This window comes from Syzygium oleosum, unplaced genomic scaffold, assembly GCF_021117445.2.
Source record: "Syzygium oleosum isolate NSW1041296 unplaced genomic scaffold, Sole_v2.1 Sole_v2.16, whole genome shotgun sequence".
In the NCBI taxonomy this organism is placed as follows: Eukaryota; Viridiplantae; Streptophyta; class Magnoliopsida; order Myrtales; family Myrtaceae; genus Syzygium; species Syzygium oleosum.
This window is the reverse complement of record NW_026607500.1, coordinates 1,706,590-1,726,192: the sequence shown is the minus strand read 5'-3', so window position 1 is coordinate 1,726,192 and position 19,603 is coordinate 1,706,590. Positions and strand designations below refer to the sequence as shown.

General features: G+C 40.8%; 1 protein-coding gene across 1 annotated transcript; it reads right to left on the bottom strand.

Moving 5' to 3' along the window:
- Positions 1 to 5,485: 5,485 nt before the first annotated feature.
- LOC115670034 (beta-amyrin 28-monooxygenase-like) lies at positions 5,486 to 8,973 on the bottom strand. The gene is made up of 4 exons (XM_030591226.2): positions 8,415 to 8,973; positions 7,793 to 8,304; positions 6,221 to 6,408; positions 5,486 to 6,011 (listed from the first exon to the last, which is right to left on the bottom strand). Exons 1-4 carry the CDS (start codon positions 8,855 to 8,857, stop codon positions 5,712 to 5,714), a joined length of 1,443 nt encoding a protein of 480 aa, XP_030447086.1. The 5' UTR covers positions 8,858 to 8,973; the 3' UTR covers positions 5,486 to 5,711.
- Positions 8,974 to 19,603: the final 10,630 nt, after the last annotated feature.

Genomic DNA, 19,603 nt, shown 5'->3' with positions numbered 1-19,603 from the left:
ATGATAGTGCCGAATCTTCGATGTAGCGTCTACAGATTGAACCCAAACCGTGAAAATGACGATCTTCATGCCATGCAGTAGAAAAGGGCTTGTCTTTGATAGCTTCAACTTTTTCTAAAGGGATCAACTTTCACTCCTTCAGAATAAATAACAAAATCCCAAGAAAGAGATCGAGAAGTCACAAAAGACACTTCTTCCAGTTTACACAGAGCTTTTCTTGGCTAAGAACTCTCATAACTTCTTTGGTCAGGCAAATCAGGAAATAAACAACAAGAAAGTAAACTATAAAAGGCTGAAACACTTGCATTATAAACGGGTGAATGAAATTGCAATAAATCACTGTATTAAACACATGATGTAACTGCATGCCCCATTCAAGAGTAGAATATATTATTTCAGGTTGAGACGTCTTAAACAAGTGAATATTATCTGAGCGCTATCTCTTAAACCAAATCACAATAATTGGGTTTGCAATATGATTGTGTACAAGCACATGTTTAGGTGGTAAGTTGTTGTCATCACAGCTAATAATGGTCGACCTCCATTTCGACCGAAAATACAGGAGTTCGGGTACATGACGGTCGACTATGGTCATTTCTGTTCTATCATTTAATTCATGCGAAACTAGCCAGTCATGTAAAAGAACCGTTCATTTTAGTGAGAGAGAGAGAGAGAGAGAGAGAGAGAGAGAGAGAGAGAGAGCGCGAGAGAGAGAGGAAAAGGTGGCAGGACTTTAAAAGTGATAGATCTTACGGAGGTGTTTCTGCTTTAAATACACATGTGTAATGCTAGATCAGTCCTAAAGTACAGGTGGTTTTTCACTATTTAGCTTCCAAGCCAGATGAAGCGTAAAAGGGAAAAAGGCCAAAGAAAGGTAGAGTCGGACTCATCTCTGCATTGGTAAATATCAGCTTGTGATCACATCGCTTGCAGCACCTTGTTGGTCCATCATTCTGCAAGAGTGGCCCCCGCCCCGCGTGGTGGAGACTCGGAAGCCTTCTTAAATGAATCAGCTTGAGCTCTAGGTTCATTCTGTCCTTCTAAAGAAGGAAAAATAACGAAGAGGAAGAGAAAGAAAGGTTCTAAAACCTTATGAATAGGCTGGTTTCGTCTACCTTGTTGATGAAAATTGAGTACTTCATTGTGCTTCGAACTAAGTAGTTCGCCCCCCCAATATTTGTGCTTCGAATTCTGATAAGGAGAATCGTCTGTCCATGTAAATTTACAGGACAAAGTTGAACAGGTAATGGTGTTTGAAGATCAATATGGGTGGACCCATTTTGCTTATCTGGTGCTAGCTTTCACATGAATGTGCTCATGTATAGCCCACGCAGAGAAAGATGGACAGGAATGAATGCCGACATTAATTGTTGGGCCGAGGTGGAGTGCACTTGCATTTGTCTTGTTCTCTTCTTGAGTTTTGTATGGAAAAAACTAGGTGATTTTAGCGTTGGCCAATGGCTTATATGAACACCAGCTTGGAACTTTTCTTTTTCACAATGAAGGGTGAAAGGAAGTATCCATCGCTAACTCAATTTCACATTCCTCGTTTAAGCTTGCAAACCGAAGAGATTGTCAAAATTACATCTAAACCTATTATACGGATATCAATTTAGTCATAAATGTTTCAATTTTGCTAATTTAATAAACTTTTGCAGAAAATTCCAATGTAGTTATTTCTACTAATTTTTGTCGGAAATCGTTGACGTGGTGGTGTGCCATCACGTAGGACGGCCTGCAATGACAGAACCGCAATGTTAGTAATTTCTAATAAAAATTGACCGGAAGAACTATATTAAAATTTCACGTAAATGTTTAGGATTAAATTGAAAAAATTGAAAAGTTTAGGACTGAATAGACACTACAAAAAAACTGGGATTTTGCGACGAAAAAATTTTCGTCGGAAATTTGCGACGAAAACTAAAATCGTCGGAAATTAGCGACGAAACACTTTTCGTTGCAAATTTCCGACGACTTTTGCGACGAAAAATTTTTCGTTGCTAATTTCCGACGATTTTGGCGACGAAAAATTTTTCGTCGCTAATTTCCGACGAATTTTGGCACAGAAATTTATTCGTGGCAAAATTCGTTGGAAATTTCCGACGAATTTTGCCACGAATGTAAAGTTTCCGGGCAATTATTGGACTATGTACTATTTTCGTGGCAAAATTCGTGGGAAATATTCAAACATCCAGTATGATGTCTTTTTTTTTTTTTAAATTCGTGGCAAAATTCGTGGGAAATTTTCGACGAATTTTGCCACGAAATTCAAAACACCCGGTATGTTGACGGCTTTTTTTAATTCGTGGCAAAATTCGTCGGAAATTTCCGACGAAATTTGCCACGAAATTTAAATATGCGGTATGTTGGCGTCTTTTTTAAATTTGTGACAAAATTCGTTGGAAATTTCCAACGAATTTTGCCACGAAATTCAAAGACCCTGTATGATGGCTTGTTTTTTTAATTTCGTGAGAAAATTCGTGGGAAATTTCCCATGAATTTTGCCACGAAATTCAAACACCCGTTATGTAGGCGGCTTTTTTTAAATTTGTGGCAAAATTCGTCGGAAATTTCCGACGAATTTTGCCACGAAATTTAAATATGCGGTATGTTGGCGTCTTTTTTAAATTCGTGGCAAAATTCGTTGGAAATTTCCGACGAATTTTGCCACGAAATTCAAAACACCCGGTATGTTGGCGGCTTTTTTTAATTCGCGGCAAAATTCGTCGGAAATTTCCGATGAATTTTGCCATGAAATTTAAATATGCGGTATGTTGGCGTCTTTTTTAAATTCGTGGCCAAATTCGTTGGAAATTTCCGACGAATTTTGCCACGAATTTAAAGTTTCCGGGAAATTATTGCACTATGTACTATTTTCGTGGCAAAATTCGTGGGAAATTTCCAACGAATTTTGCCACGAAATTCAAACATCCCGTATGATGCTTGTTTTTTTAATTTCGTGGGAAAATTCGTGGGAAATTTCCAACGAATTTTGCCACGAAATTCAAACATCCGGTATGATGCTGTTCTCCTCCTTCTGCTCCCTCCCCCCCCCCCAGCGCCACTCCATAGCTTCTTCCTCATTAAAAAAATCTCGCCTAAACCCTAAGCGACGACTGGACCGCCGAACCCCTCGGCCATCGGATCTCCTCCTCGCCCGAGTTGCAGCTTTCCCATGGAGTGGAATCAGGAGACGCTCCAGTTCCTCTCCCAGTGCTTCCTCCACACCCTCTCCCCCTCCCCCGCCCCTCATCGCCAGGCCGAGTCCTCCCTCGCCGACGCCGCCGACCGCCCCAGCTACGCCCTCGTCGTCCTCCGCCTCGTCGCCGAGCCCTCCGTCGACGAGCAGATCCGCCAGGTCGCCGCCGTCAACTTCAAGAACCACCTCCGCGCCCGCTGGGCCTCCGCGCCTACCCCCCACGACGCCGCCGCAGCCGCCGAGGCCGCCCCGGCCGCCTCCTCGGCCCCGATCCCCGACGCCGAGAAGGAGTAAATCAAGGCCCTCATTGTCCCCCTGATGCTGTCCTCGTCGGCCCGTATCCAGACCACCCATGGTGCGATTCCGCTCGGGGGGGGAGGGGGGTCGCGGCTGCGATTCCGGCAAGGGGGGTTGCGGCCGTGATTCCGGCAGGGGGGTCGCGGCCGCGATTCCGGCGAAAATTCAAATTTATCAACGAAAATTCAAATTTACCAACGAAAATTCAAATTTTCGTCGTCAAAATTTGCGAAAAAAAAAAATTTTCGACGAATTTTTTTGTTCATGGAAAAATACCGGGTTTTTCAACTTCGTGGCAAAATTCATGGGAAATTTCCCACGAATTTTGCCACGAAATTGAAAAAAGCCGCCTATGCCGAAAATTTGAATTTCGTGGCAAAATTCTTGGGAAATTTCCCAAGAATTTTGCCACGACTTTGTTTTCGTCGCAAATTACCAATGAAAAATTAAAATTTTTTGTCTCAAAAAATTTCCGACGCCGAATTAGCGACGAATTTTTTTTCGTCGCTAATTCGTCGGAAATTCGTTTTGCCACGAATTTTACCACGAAAAATTACCGATGAATTTTGCCACGATTTTTGCAACGAATAATTAGCGACGAATTTTCTAACGAACTTTCCAACGAATTTTCCCACTAATTTTGCGACGAAAAAATTTCGTCGCAAATTACCAACGAAAATTTAAATTTTTTGTCGCAAAAATTTGGAACGACGAATTACCAACGAATTTTGCCAAATTTTTCGTTGGAAAATTCGTGGCAAAACCCTTGTTTTTTGTAGTGAGACATCCGCACAATATTTTTAGAACTGATTGGGTAATTTACCCTTCGCAAACTGGTAGACTTAGTGATTTGCTATGTACCTAAATAATAAATATAATTTAGAGTTACATAACTATTAGAGAACTTGTATATGGCATAAAGAACATATCTAGGACGTATCATGATTCGAGATACCGACGTAGTCTAGTAGGAAAATTCTTGTCTCGACCAGTGTTTACATGGATTGGGTCCATCATGGTCGTTGATCATATGGGCTTCACATGTGAGTCTCATACAAACGGGGATTGTAATTGATTCGAATCCATAGACCTGTGTCCATTCCAGAGTTTGTTAGTTTATTGATAGTAGGAGTTTCAATTCATCGCTCTCTATTGAGCGATAAGTCTTGCACGGACCTTGGTGCATGAACCCAAACACATGATGGCCATTGATGAACTCTAGCGAAAGAAAAAATAGTCTCGTCGCTATAAAAATCAACTAAAAAACGGCGTTTGATAGAAAGGAATGGGGTGTCATTGACCGATTTTCCGTCCTTCCTTTCAACATCCCGAATAATTGGATTAAACTTATCGTGAGTTGCATTTTTTCAAACTTCCTTATGTGTCCTCCTTAATGGTGGCGTGATCGAAACGATTCAGCCATCCTGTGGCCTTAAACAAGGCGATCCTCTTTCCCTTATCTCTTCATCATCTGCATGGAATCTCTTAACTATCTTATTGAAGAGCAATAGGAAACCTATCAAAAGTGTAGCTTTCTTAAGGGATATCAAGTCGTTGACTTCTATTCCGTACGTTCTCGATCCTCAGAATTCAACTTCGGCCAACCAATAAGCCTAGCAGCACATTCACATCAAGAGGCCAAACGTCAGTTGACTTGACAACAAAGTTGCCAACTTTGACTTGCCAACCAAACTAACAGTGCGAATGCTTCGATTTAGTCGTGCCTTCACACGGGAAGGCAGTTCCAAGATCTTTTAGATTAGACCAACTAAATAAAAAATTCGATAAAATATTTGTCGGATGCGAAATTTGGAAAATCATTAGAAAAATGTTACTACAAGTATGATTTATCATTAGGAATATGACATGGAAAATGAAAGATGGAGCACCCCGTGGCCACGATTACGGCAGCGCCCCACCAACCGAGCCGCGACACATGGCCGCCGTATGTAGCATACCCATTGCGAAATTCGGGTGCAAAACACATCATAGTCAATAAGCATCACTCGACCATAGAGCAACTTTATTCAGTTATCACATCAAGTTACAGTTGAATGACTTGCTTCTCTCGTACCTTTCCTCACTATAATCTACGAACAAGTGCGAACTGCTAGGGACGGACATATATAGAATTGCGTTGCACACAAAGCACAAGACATTACTAGCACAACTAGCAGATACATATATTAAGGTGGCACGAAATTTCGTTTTCCCATTAAGCTTTGTGAGGAAGAAGCCGGACCGGGAGCCCCGAAGCCGGCATAGGCATCGGGTCGACGACGATCTTCTCGTCGGCGAGCAACTTCTCCCACTTGAACCTCTTGACCAAGTTGTACATGAACACGAGTATTTCCAAGCGAGCGTACTCCTTTCCCGGGCACATCCTGGGCCCTCCCCCGAATGGGACATACGTGTACGGCGCGGGCCCCTTCCCGTCGAATCTCGATGGGTCGAACTTCTCCGGCTCCGGGAAGTACTCCGCATTCCTATGCGTTGAGTGTGCGCTCCAGTATAGCTGCGATTTTTATGAAAATATTTAATCACAGTTTGACGCTTTAGGGATTTTAATTATCCAAAGCATACGATTCGCAACGTGCACGGCTTGAAGCATGGGTATAGAGAGATCCGGATACCATGTTTCCCTTTCTATCGTGGATGTTCTTGTATTGCTATTGGCATCAATGGACTACTATATCATGTCTATATTGAGGGTGAAAAGCTCACCTTCCACCCCTTTGGAATGGAGAAGCCATTGAAGATGAAGTCGTTGAGGGCTTCCCTGAATGCGCCCTGGAGTGGTGGGGCGAGCCTCATGACTTCACAGGCCACGTTCCACGAATACTTCATCTTCTGAATGTCGTCCCAGTTCAGCAGCTCGCCGGGAGCTTTCGATTTTGCAATCTCCATTTGTTCTGCAAAAAATGAAAATGAAAAAAAATCATTATATCGAGTTATTATAGACATGGCCGCGACTAGATCACTTAGTCATTATCATACAGTGTTCTCTATGTTATATACTATGCTATCAAATGTCATAATCTCAAGATCAGAACACTTATGTCGTCATTAAGTTGATGTGTGACATGTCAAGCTCATGTCCAGCTTATCATATGATGATCATTATGACGATATATAGTTACTGGAGAGAAAAACCTGGAATCGAATGGGGTCGTAGCTATAAATGACACGTGGATGAAATTGAAAGGTGGACGGTGGTGCAATCAAGAGGTAGGGAAGAAATCTCAAGTTGGCATCGAATTCATTTAAAGCCGTCCCTCAAACCTAATTTAACAAGCGCGAGTAGTTGGGCCATAAATAAATCAGAAACGTACGTAGATTCACGTGGGGTCGATTTTTCTTTTTCTTTTTTGCTATTAATAGAAATATTAATAATGCATGGAGAGCAAAAATCTCGATAATGCATAGAAAAACTGAATTTATAGCATTAGCATTTATAGGTAAAAAATTAATCTTGCTACTTAATAATATAAATTGTAGAAATTATTAGATTTAAGGTAGTGGTATATGAAATTCCTTTTTGTTTTGGACTTAGATGCATGCAACTAATATATAAACTTTTGGACTCTTTTGAATGATCCCATGATAAAGTGTTGATAAAAAGTAGTTGGTGCATGCAACTCTCTAGATAGAAAAAAAATCTTCTATCCTTATATCGTCAATAGCTTTCGCTGTTGCTTTATCCAGCGAATGTGAAGGCAAATCACGTCCACACGAAACACAAATTAATTATATTAGGTCATCGTGTGAAATTTATTTAATCTCGTTTTTACTATAGTAGAGTACAATTAGAGGTCTGATGTGCAATCGGTCGCTATGCCAATCGCCATGGTCTTAATTCCTTGTGTCACTAAAAAGTAAGAAGTGTGATCTACGGTCTATGCTAACCTAGTCGATTAAGATATCTTTACGGTCTAATTATTAAATTCCTCATATACATACATACATACATACATAATAGCTTATTTGAGTCAATAATGTTGACTTGAAAGCTTTGGAGTTTTTTCAAAACCCAAACCCGCAAGTAATTCTCTACAAACCAGTCTCCTTAGCTTGCGTTTCTTACTTTCTCTTGTTCCCTTCCCCTTAGAATTTATAGTCAAAACAATGACCTTATGTTGACAACCCATATATGAACAATTAACAAGTTGGCGAGATTTTCCAAAGAAAGAAAAAAAACAAGAGTTTAACAATTCTGATAGCTTCCGGTATACGTGCGGATGGATACAAATGATTGGTGCCGGAAGAATATATTAAGGAAAAATTATCGGATCTTACCGTTGTAAACTCCATCGTAGACTTCAGGAAGCTCAGCGAGATACTTGACGATGAAAGTGCAAGCAGCGCTCGCCGTGTCGTGCCCGCCAATCAACAACCCTAGGATCTTGTCGGCGATGTCGAGCTCGTTCATGTGCTTCCCGTCTTCGTCCGTCGCCAGGAGCATGTGCGACAGTATGTCCTGCGTCGCCGAGGCCTTCCCTTCGGTCAGATCGATCTTCCTCTGCTTGATGATCGCCCTCAGCTCCTTCCTGATGAAGTTGGAAGCGTGCTTTGCGCGGTTCAGTGGCGTCCCCGGCAGGTCAATCGGCACCGAGAACATCCCAGAGGCCAGGACGTTGAAAGGGTCGGCGAACTTGGCAACATGGTCCGGGTCCTCGACGCTCATGAACAAGCGGCAGGCCAGCCAGAACGTGTACCTCTTGGCGAGAGGGAACACGATAATCTCGTCCTTGCCCTCCCACCCCATGGCGAAGTGCCGCTGGGCGATATGGTCCATTATTCCGATGTACCTGTTAAGAATATCAGATCCAAAAGGTCAAACTACCAGATAAAGAGAGACTTATAAGTATAAGGAATATGTAAATCCCATAGATAAGCGATATGATATATTTAACAGTACCTTTGGAGTGCCTCGGGCTTCATGAAGTTGGGGAGCATCTTCCTCATCTTCTTGGCCTCCTCCTTGGAGGAGGTCAGGGTGGAGGAAGGGAAGACCTTGTTGACGGAGTCAGGCCACCACGCGGTGACGAGCTTGTTCTCATTGGAGAAGAGGAACTTGTTGCCGGCAGCGCCGCACAGGATGGCGGTCGGCTCGGCGAGGAGGGAGGTCTTGAAGACCTCGGAGGAGTACCGGGCGATGCGGTCGAAGATGAACTTCTCGGGGTGGCCCTTCCACCCGGAGGACAGGAACTCCAGGGTCTCGCCGACGAAGGGGAGGCCGGCCTTGCCCGGTGGGAGGTTGGCACCAGTGAAGTGGGCGATGTGCTTGTAGGTGATGAAGAAGAGGGAGAGGGTGATGAAGGAGACGAAGAGGAGGAGGAGGGAGAGGTAGAAGTGATCCATGGTTGGGCTCTGTTTGTTTCGACACTTCACAGCTTTCGTTAGTGAGATCCGTGGGGTGTTTTATAGGGGGAGAGTTCGGTTGTGAAGAGGGTGGGGTGTGTTCATACTGCTTTGTGTTGGCTAGTGAACATCGTGATGGTAGATAGTCAAACGTGGCATGCTCAGGGGAAATTCACATTCACACTTTAGTGGTCAAGTCATAGCTAAAAATGATTATTATCTTGTGCAAGTAGGTCGAAAGGTCCTCTTTTGTGTCCTGGACCGCAACCAAATGAATTCGTGGAAAATCAATGTACAATAAGGTTTTTCAAATTTTCAAGACGACAAATGAGACATATAGGGGCCTAGCAAGAGTTCACCACGCTATCTTTTTGAAGATTTTATTCTGTAAATTGATATTTATACACCTAAACTTTTCCCTTATTGCGTAAAATCGTGTTTGAACCAACTGGGGACATAATTAGATTTTAATAATTTTTTTTAATTTGAAGTCCAAACAAAATTGACCAGCTGGCTTTCTATTAGTATGTTGAGTGAGGTTTGTGATACTTCAGCGCTTACGAAATAGACAATAAAAGATTTGTAAAGCGGATCACGTTTCTGACATGTAATGTCTTCAAATTATGGGAGCCTTTTTCATTGCGTGTATTGATAGATACACACCGTTTGAAGATAATTTCAATCTAATTTCCAATCATCGTGCTGAATAATTTGTTGTACACTACTAATCTCGATAGAGAAACTATTACACTAATGTCTTCACTTGTGCTGCCCACGTGTGTGGTGGGAGATAGAGACGAGCGATTTTCTTGGAATAAAAATCGGGATATGTATGTCAAAGGTAGAGCATGCGCAACATGTAAGTTGAAAATTTGCTAGTGAGCTATAGGGTTATTGAATATTGGTTAATAATATTTTAATGTACTCTTTACTTTTATACATCGAGAACGACGGCGTTTCGGATCATTTAACTGGTGGACACCAAGTTTAAATGTTGGCTTTCTATAAATGAAAAATGCTTATGTGACTATTCTTAATTCACTATGAAATTAACAGTCTGTTCTAGGTATAATAAAAACAAAAAACAAATAATTAGAAATAATTATGAGATCTACTTCTTCAAGAATTTGTGGCTTACAATATAACTGTCACGGCCCGAACCATACGAGCGCGATAACACCCCGTCTTTGCCGTCCCAATATAATTTTGAACCCAGGAACTACAGCACACTACTCGAGCGCTTAATAACGAACGCATGCGGAAGCGGAAACAATACCATGCAGAAGAGATACACAAGATGACGAAAGGAATTCATAACATAATCAAAGCTAGTCAAATACAAAAGCGTACGACTAAGGAAAATACAGCAACATAGGTCGACGGAGGGGGAGAGGGTTACTAGATCAAGACTACACTTGACACTCTACGAGGCTAGCAAAATAAAACAGATGCTACTAATGCATCTAGACATCGAGCTCCTCTGGATCCTCCTCTGGGTCTTCCTTGAGATCTTCTTCGAGATCTTCCTCGGGATCTTCCTCGGCAGCAGCAGGCTCCATGACTTGAGCGTCCATGACGGGAACCGACAGAGGCGGCTGACTCACCAGAGCGTAACGAGGAGGGTTGATCACCACACCATCCGGAGTCGGGGGTACGACTAGCCCTGGGTTCACGCAAGTTGGCACCTCAAAACCTTGCAGGGGTCCAACGTCAATTCCATTCTCGCCTTGGTAGAACCACGCTTCGTAGAAGCGCAAGCTCAGATGCGGCTCCCCTTCATTAGCCCATACTATAGTCCCTTTTTTGATATACGTCCTACCTTCAACCGGGGGGTACTTGGTTTCCACCGTGTCAAAATCCAGCGGCACTGCAAAACGTATGGGCGGCATGCCTAAGGTCTAGGGTCTGAAAATGGTAAATCCCACGACGGGGTGAGAACGAATCTCAGTAAGCCAAACCTAAACTTACGCTAGGGCAAAAGCACGTCCAGACACTTAAATCATGCAATTCTATCTATGAACCTTAGTACGGCTAGAGAATTAGTAAAACCACGGCACAGCATCAATTACCTCGACTCAAGTACAAAGCAGTCTCCAATTCACAACCACACGCATCAAGGCAAGGCTTCGTACTAAAGGCATAAAAATCAATTCTACAACTCCCACGTGGCACAATCCCTCAAGTTCTCAAATCACGCTATCCAACCCTCACTACACGCCTTAGCGCTCGGGCCATAGCATACTAGTCACAATATAATAGACAGGACCCCCCGCATTCTCACGGCTCATGGGCTATTCCACTGTCCAAATCCCCTGCATATATACGGCTCACGGATCACTCCACTATCCAGACCCCCCGCATAGATATGGCTCACGGGTCATTCTCAATAAGTATACGTGACTCAATAATATACGAATTCCCCATGCACTCACATAGAGCCGAGATCCTTATGGTCCAACTTCGGCACTTAACAATCAATCACCAAAAGCCCAAACGAACACACGGCATTCAACTCAATCCCCAAATCACCATAGAACGCTCATGTTCAAGCACCAAACTCATTACCAAGGGCAGCAAGCATTTGGCCCCCAGGGAAAAAGGGAAGACCGAATTTAACACAATTCGGATAAAACTGGGTTGACGAGCCGTTCTGGGATTCCTTTAAAAACAAATGGTAATTCAACTCCAAAAATTCTGAAATTCGGATATGTCCTAGACAACATCCTGATGAACATTTTCCATGAAGGACACAAAACCCATTTCCAACGGTAAACACCTATTTTTGCCATCACAATCCAGACAGAAAACAGTCCATTCTGACAAGCCATCCGACCCCCAAAATACGTTTCAATCAGTACCCAAACCTCTTTAGAAAGCTTTGAAATTTTTATATGTCATAGCCACGGATGTCTCCAACAAGTTTTGTGAAGAAAGTATTTTGAAATTAGGTCTGGAAAAATTTATAAAAATTCGAACAGACCCGAAGGTCGGAGGAACAGTATTTCCGGCAGAATATTTTGGTCCAAAGATGGACTTCCGAATAGCCCCAAATGACTTCCAAAAATTCTCAAATTAAATTATGTTGTACTACAAGATGTTTTGAACAACTTCCATGAGGACAAAACCCCATATTTGGCTCACACAGGTCTCGGAAAAAATAGCAAAACTCGGCGACACAGGAGGGGCGAAATCCGGGAACACATCCAACAACAACCAACACACAAACCAACATTTCCAGCCACCTAATCAACTATCCACAGCCACGAAATAGCCTCTAAATCACCTCATTTCACCATCTAAACATGTCTAAAAGTTGCCTAAAGTCCTAACATGAGTTTAGGGAAGACTTACCAAAAGTCTAAGCAAGGAAAAATCCACAAAACTCCTCCTAGGGCTCACGGCAAGGGCTGGTCAGCGGCAAAGGATGTGGTCGGCAGCAACAAGGTGGCTGGTCGGCGGCGGCAAGGTGGAGCAAGAGGGAGGAGAGAGAGAGAGAGAGAGAGAGAGAGGGAGTGAGAGGGAGAGAGAGAGGGGTCTCGCATTTGGTGAAGCTTCCTCAGGAAGCTTGGTGTCTTGGAAAAGCAAGCTAGGAAGCTAGAGGAGATGGCTTGAATGGCATCTTAATGGAGAGGTGGAAAGACAAGAAGAGAGAGAGTGAGGTGATGGTGGCTAGAAAGTCAAGGGGGGCCCACAAAATCTCAAACTTGTCTTCTTATTCACAAATGCACATTAAGACTAAAGTGCACACTAATCTAGGTTAAAATGGGGAGGGAGAGACCAACTTTAAATACTATACAAGCCTAAGGATGAGCATTAAATTTGGTATCAAGGAAATGATCGATTCGCACACTTAATCTCCGATTCCGATTAATCTCGAGACGATCGCTAAATTAAACTAATTGCAATGAGACGACGTCCAAAATATTTCGTCGTCGGAATTCTTAGATAATCAACGTCCTATTTCGAAGTCCAATTCATGACCAAAGTTCGTGAATAGTAATTTCAGGGCGTCTCGAACTAACGGGCGGCTTTTAGGGGTTTTACGCGTATCGACCCGCAATTAAAAATCACGTTTAAGAACTAATCGAATCATGGCGACTTGGTTGTCATGAAATTGTGAGGTCCACTCGTTGGTTTCGAAGAACGCGATCGTTAGGATTTTGGTTTAGGTTAATTCGCAAATTACACTATGGTTAAACGGGATCACCCGCGAACCAATCGTATAATGCTAGCAAATCGTTCTCAAACCAAATCTTAGATTGGCCTCTAATAACTCGAGATATTCCCTCAACAATCTTTATGGTCAAGCCGTTAATCCACAGTCGAATTCTTTGGTCCACGTACTAATTCCTCACTAGCCATTCCCTTTTGGTTAGTTAACTCAAGAGTGATCAATTCTGAGCTAAAATTACTGAAATACATCGATCGACATTTTATTCATTCATAGGCTTCGAAATGAGTCAAAAATTCAGAATGTCACAATAACGTTACTCTCATAGCGACATGTAGATTGTTATGTTATCAAAGCCCTTTTATTATGATATTAATATATTTATATTTCGGAAAATGTTATGGTTGTAATGCATGTCTATATTTCTATTACCATGTGGTCACATGAAAGAAGTTTGCAAACTTTTTTTTATGGTAAGTTGCTTGATTTTGTAGGTAAATTAGGTCATTCTTGTCCCATTAAGGTGTGATTAGAGCCGGACTTTGACCGCAATATTTTGACCGGATGCTATGGGCCACGCACGCAGTTTCCATAGCCTTCTCAATTAGTATAACATCGAAAGAATCGCCAGTTGAATTTGACCAACTGTGGAGAGAGAGTTTGGTCAATCAAGTTTTAAGCATCGCTTCTGATTCCATTGAGGATGGTAGGACAAGGCGATCACCTTAAGCCTAGCATTTAAAGTGGGCTTAAGATGCTTTTTAGCCTGATGGACATTGGAAAAGAAGGGTGTTCAACATTCCTTTGTCCATCTTTTGTACCAAACGTTGACATCTTGCTCTGGTGAAACCCAAAATTTAATTGGTAATTTGATTTATCTCTTCTGAATTATAGAACCTTTGAATCGATACTTTCCATGCATTGGGAATGGCGATGGAATTGTTTGAAGTTAATGCCGAAATTTGTCACTAGTAGATGGAAAAGTTCTTGCATATAGTATATTGGGTCGATGACGTATTGAGGATTGTCGCGGCCTTTCTCGAGGTGAATCACCAAGAAAAAGTTGCTAAGTAGGCGCGAACGATTACTCATGAAAGAGATGTGACATGGCTTAGCGCAGATTCTTCTAAACTCACACCAATTGCAATTTGGGGTTTCGATTTAATCATTTTTAAACATTTAGTTCAATTCATTTAAGAGCCGCCAATAATCTATTATGGATTACTTAGAAACCCAAGTAAAATGCATGAGAAAATTTTGCCTCTGCCAATCACAATTCATGGATACAATAACATTTTTGTAAGAAGGCTTGACCAATTTTAATAATAGACCGCTAACTTGTGATGGGTGATCATGCATATGTGCAAACAAATATATAACACTCAATAATCAAAGCGGTATATAAATTACTTGAGAAGATGAAAGAACTTTGATGCGCTAAGTAAATCAAAAGAAAAGCTCCATTTGCAAGATGTTAACTAGGAAGGATACAGTAATGTGATGTATGCTTGACCTAAACATGATTTCTAAACGTAATGATGCAATACTAATTAAATTTTCTGGGGGTTTTCTTGTTTATATACATGAGTTAATTTAAATATTATGATTCTATGCATCAAATTTAACATACATTAAAGAGCTAGTATGACATCTAAATGACATGTATACTATGTTAATAAAATAAATGCAACCTATATGCAACACTAATGACATGAGATAGGATTAATCATTAATTTGACCATATTATTTAGGGTTACTAGCACGAAAAATTCCAAACTGATACACCTGTGATAAATTCATCCCAAACCAATTTTTTGACAACCAAAAATCTAAACTGGTATACTTGTGACAAATTTACTCAAAACTAATTTTTTGACCATAAAAAATCCAAAACTTATATACTTGTGATAAATTTACTCTCCGTTGAATTTGATGAATACTACAAAAAATCACAAATTGGTAAATTTGTGACAAACAAAGCAGTAAAACCTCAAATTAGAACACCCGTTAACTGTCATGTGTCATCCAAATCCAGCAATTTGATGGTAAAATTTAACGAAAAATAACATAGGGCAAATTTGTCACATGTGTACCGGTTTGGATTTTTTATGGTAAAAAAATTAGTTTTGAATACATTTATCACAAATTTACTAGTTTGGGGTTTTTCTTGGCATTAACCCTATTATTTAAGCCACGTGAGATAATTTTTGTGGTTTCTTTAAAAGACTAGACTCTAGGACACCAATGAATAATGCCTGAGATGTCAACTCTTTTAGATATTCCTTTTTGTAACGTGAATAATGCTTGAGATGTGGTTATCAACTAATCTACATGATATTATTATTTTTATCGAAACACTTAACTCTAAATTAAGTAACTCACTAAATGACCAGCAATACATGACATGCATATAATGAGACTAACTAATCCTATATGCTTGGAAAAAAAAATCCTATATGCAATTTATATGACTTGAATGACAGTATTTATTTTATTTTATTTCATTGAAAGCTATAAACTCTCCTAAGTCTAAATGAATTCTAATATGCACTATCCTAAACATGAATTTTGAATGCACCTAAATTCTAAATATGCAGTGACATATGTTATGGGATATGTGCGTGACAATTATTAAATCTTAATATGTGTCGTGACCAAACTTTTCCGATGGGATCAGGGAAACTTTTCCGATGGGATCAGGGAAAAGGATGAGTTTAGAGATATTTCCCAAAGGTGGCCAAAGGCCCTCAATTAGGCACGGACTGTCTTAAGCCCATAACTCGCGTGACGTTGGATTTCGTTTTAAGTTTTATTTAACCCAAGGGATTCTAGTAGTTGCCACTAGTCTTTTAAGGTCGGCTAGAAACCAAACGAGACACGAGAGTTTAGTCTCACTTTGTCTGCGACCAGCGATTAACTAGGTTCGGGGACTTGATTACGTGAATCGTCTAATTAGCGCCCTTTTGGTACCTATAACTTGGTTTGGTTGTTCATCTAGGTGATCGAACGACTTTTAATCAATTATGGTTCTAAAGGTCTTTGAGTCGCTTCGTGCTCATACAATTGTTCTTTCGGGGTTTGTTATGTTCCTAGGGGTAACATAATCATGCTAGAAAGGAAAAGAATAAACAATGTATATAAGTGTGGAAATTAAATACTCAATTATTGAAAGCTTGACCGGCCGCCGGCCGCCGATCACCAATTACATTCAATCACTCATGTAACCATTCAATTCAAGCGATTAGCAATGTCACACAATCAATTAATAATCAAGAAATTTGAGTTCGGCTCGGGAATTTGATGTTATTCAAGCAATCCGATTTCCCATTCACCTCATAAAACTAGAAATTGATAAATTATCGCTAAGAAATCATAAACCCCTACTTGAATGTTCATCATGCAATTGCTAAGTCACAAAGCGACTAATTAGATTCTAATCCCCTTTCCTAAAGTAACCGGGACGAATTCACGCATCATTAATCACAATTAAAGGCAATCAATCATTTATTCACTCATGGGCAAGGTCAATTAAACATGCACTTAGGCTAATCATCCTTAGAAATCAAGAAATCAATTAGTTGCCCAAATGGATAACTTCTTTGTTTTTCCCCCGTTTCTGCCCAATTATATTTTGACTCAATTGACTAACCTAATGAAATCCAAGTTGATTAGTTTTAGCGTCTAATGAAAGCTTTAGGAAGTATATTTTAACTTTCATTCAGGTCATTTCCCCAAATTGTGGCCCAATTAATACAGTTTATTCAATTTCACCCACCCACTCAGAATCCGACCTTGTTCGGACCCCGTTTTTGAAAACTCTGGGAAAAATATTGAACAAATTCAAAATGGCACCCAAATTTACGGACAGCTAGATTAGGGCGTGTTATTCAATTTTTACATTTTAAGTTTTTGCAAAAGATTCCTCTAAATACTAGAAAACTTACGGTTAACACCCAAGATTCAATCTGGAACCATTTTTGAGGCCAGTTTCGACCTCGCCCGAATTTAATTAAATTGACCGCCTAAAACTAAGTCAAAACTTATAAAATTTTCCATATTTTCAATTTCGAATCCCCTTAACAACTTTCTTTTTTTAAGTCTTTGCAAAAAATACCTTTAAGTATTTTTATATTGCAAAACAAGTTCGATCAATGCTGGACCAGTTTTCACGGATCTGACATAGTTTTTCTTTGGTACTTTGGATGAACCTTTGACAGACTAAATGAACTTCAAACTCGATAATCTTTTTTTTTTTTTTTTGGTAACCGAGGTGTCCGGGCCAGCTTGCGCGCACCTCGACTATTCCTCGGGGAAGACTAGCACAGCAACCCACCGCCATGGCCCCCCACTTAAATCACAAGTGCTCAGCTGGGGAATCGAACCTGTGACCAGTGCGCCTAACCACACAATCCCAAGTACGCCCTAACCAACTGAGTTACCCATGGATGGGTCAAACTCGACAATCTTTTTTTTTTTTTTTTTTGATGACCCAGGGAACCCCCGCACGGCTGACAGCCAGGAGGTAAACCCTGGGGGCGACACGTGCTAGCCACCACACACGTGCACCGGTTAAGTCACCCTGCGGCACCCGGGATTCGAACACTCAACCTTTTGCGAGAGGAAGAGTGCGCGCTCCAGCAGCGCCACCCAGGCGGGTGGTCAAACTCGATAATCTTTATATCACTAAAAAGCTACAAATCTCAACTACAAATCTCATGGCGACAAATTCTCCTAATTAGTTGCACATCTTTTCGAAAAATTCGAAAAACACCATAAGGTCAGATTAGAGTTACGATTTCCCATAAATCCATCACAACTTCAAACACCTTCAACGTCCTTAAACCTAAGTCCTCTTCATTTTTCTAGAACTAGAACACCTTCAAACTCATCCTATGAACATGCAAACCAACCTTCAACTATTCAAACTCATAAGGACATCCAAATCACGAAACAAACCAAAGGAACTTTATGCAATCAACTCAAAAATCCACTCTAATTGCTCCTATACAACATTCATCTAACACACATCAAGTCTAGGGCAAATTGATATGAAAATGAGCATCGAAACCATACTACAAATATTCGGCCACATGAAATTTAACGGGCAAACATTCTATTGAAGATAAGCTAAGCTAGATTCCTAAGGATTTTCATCTAAACATGCGAATCCTAGCTTGATTAACATCCAATTGGCTCAAATCAAGTTTGATACTCACCTAAGGTGGATCAGGCAACATACAAATGATGTCCTATACTCCTCTAAACATGCAATTGTCTCTTGATTCTATCAAATGATTTCAATTTCTTGAGCAATTTCATTACGATTTCAAATAATTCCATCATATCCTTTTGGATTGATCATAGGTTGAAGACATCGCTTCAATTATACTATGACCATCCTTAGTATCATTGGATAATCACATGGAATTATTACAAGAGAATTATTGTTCTGACTTAGAATTGATGATCGGCGAATAACTTCGCAATTCGGTCGGATTCGAGGAACTCCGGTAATTAACGAGCTAGGTGCCAACCAAGGCTAGCTCAAGTTTCGTCTGAGAAGGTGATCGTACAAGGGATATGGCGGAGGAAGGTCGGAATTTGGCTGGCGGCGGTGAAGAATTCCGGCGGAATGAGGACATTGCGGAGAGGCTAAAAGAGAGAGAGAGAGAGAGGAAGAGAGGATTTCTTTAGAGAGAATTTTTTGAAAATTGAGTGTATGTGAGAGTGCAAGTAATTCAGGAAATTCGGACATAGGGGAACAATAGAGAAAGTGAGAGGGAAAATTGGAGGGAAATATGAATTATGAGCAAATTTTGACCCTACAACTCACCCCATGATCTAAGGGCCCTAATTCAATTCCTAATGGCTAAGAAATGCTTCCATTGGCTCTTGCTAGAGCATATGGATGGGTGACATGGCACCTTGGGTGGCTAGAATGGACTGGGTAAATGGATGGCCATAATAACTCCTTGGAGGCCAACTCATTAACCAACGTCAACATTTTCTCCTTGCTTTGTTTTGATGGGCTGGCTGAATTTAATAATGGGCTGGTGGGCTGGCTGGGTTCGGCCAATTGGGCCGATTAGAATGGGCCGGGTCAACTATGGTCAAACTAGGTTGACCCGAGGCCTACTGATTATCTAATTTCTCTCTAAATTTCACTATAATCTTGGCCATTTCAATTGGTTCGGCTCATTAGACTGAATTGGGCTTTGGCCAAGTGGGCCAAACCGGGTCGAGTCAAGCGGGTTGACCCGACCCAACCCTGTTAGTCTCAATTTGTCGTTTTCACTTAATTTTCCCAAATTACCGTGATTTTTCCAAAATTGATGTTGAAATTAAATTAATTTGGCCTAATTGTTGACACCTAATTTTTAGCTCATTTTTTTTCATATTTTCAAAAATTTCAAAATTAAGACTAGGAATCTTGGCCAAGCCTAGAAACCTATTTCTAAACCAAAAAATATTTTTTTAGCATTTTTCTGCATTTTTCTTTAATTTCTTTTAGTCAAAATAAGTGAGAAAATCAAGAAAAATAGCAAATGGAATCAGAAAATTCCAAAAAAATAGTC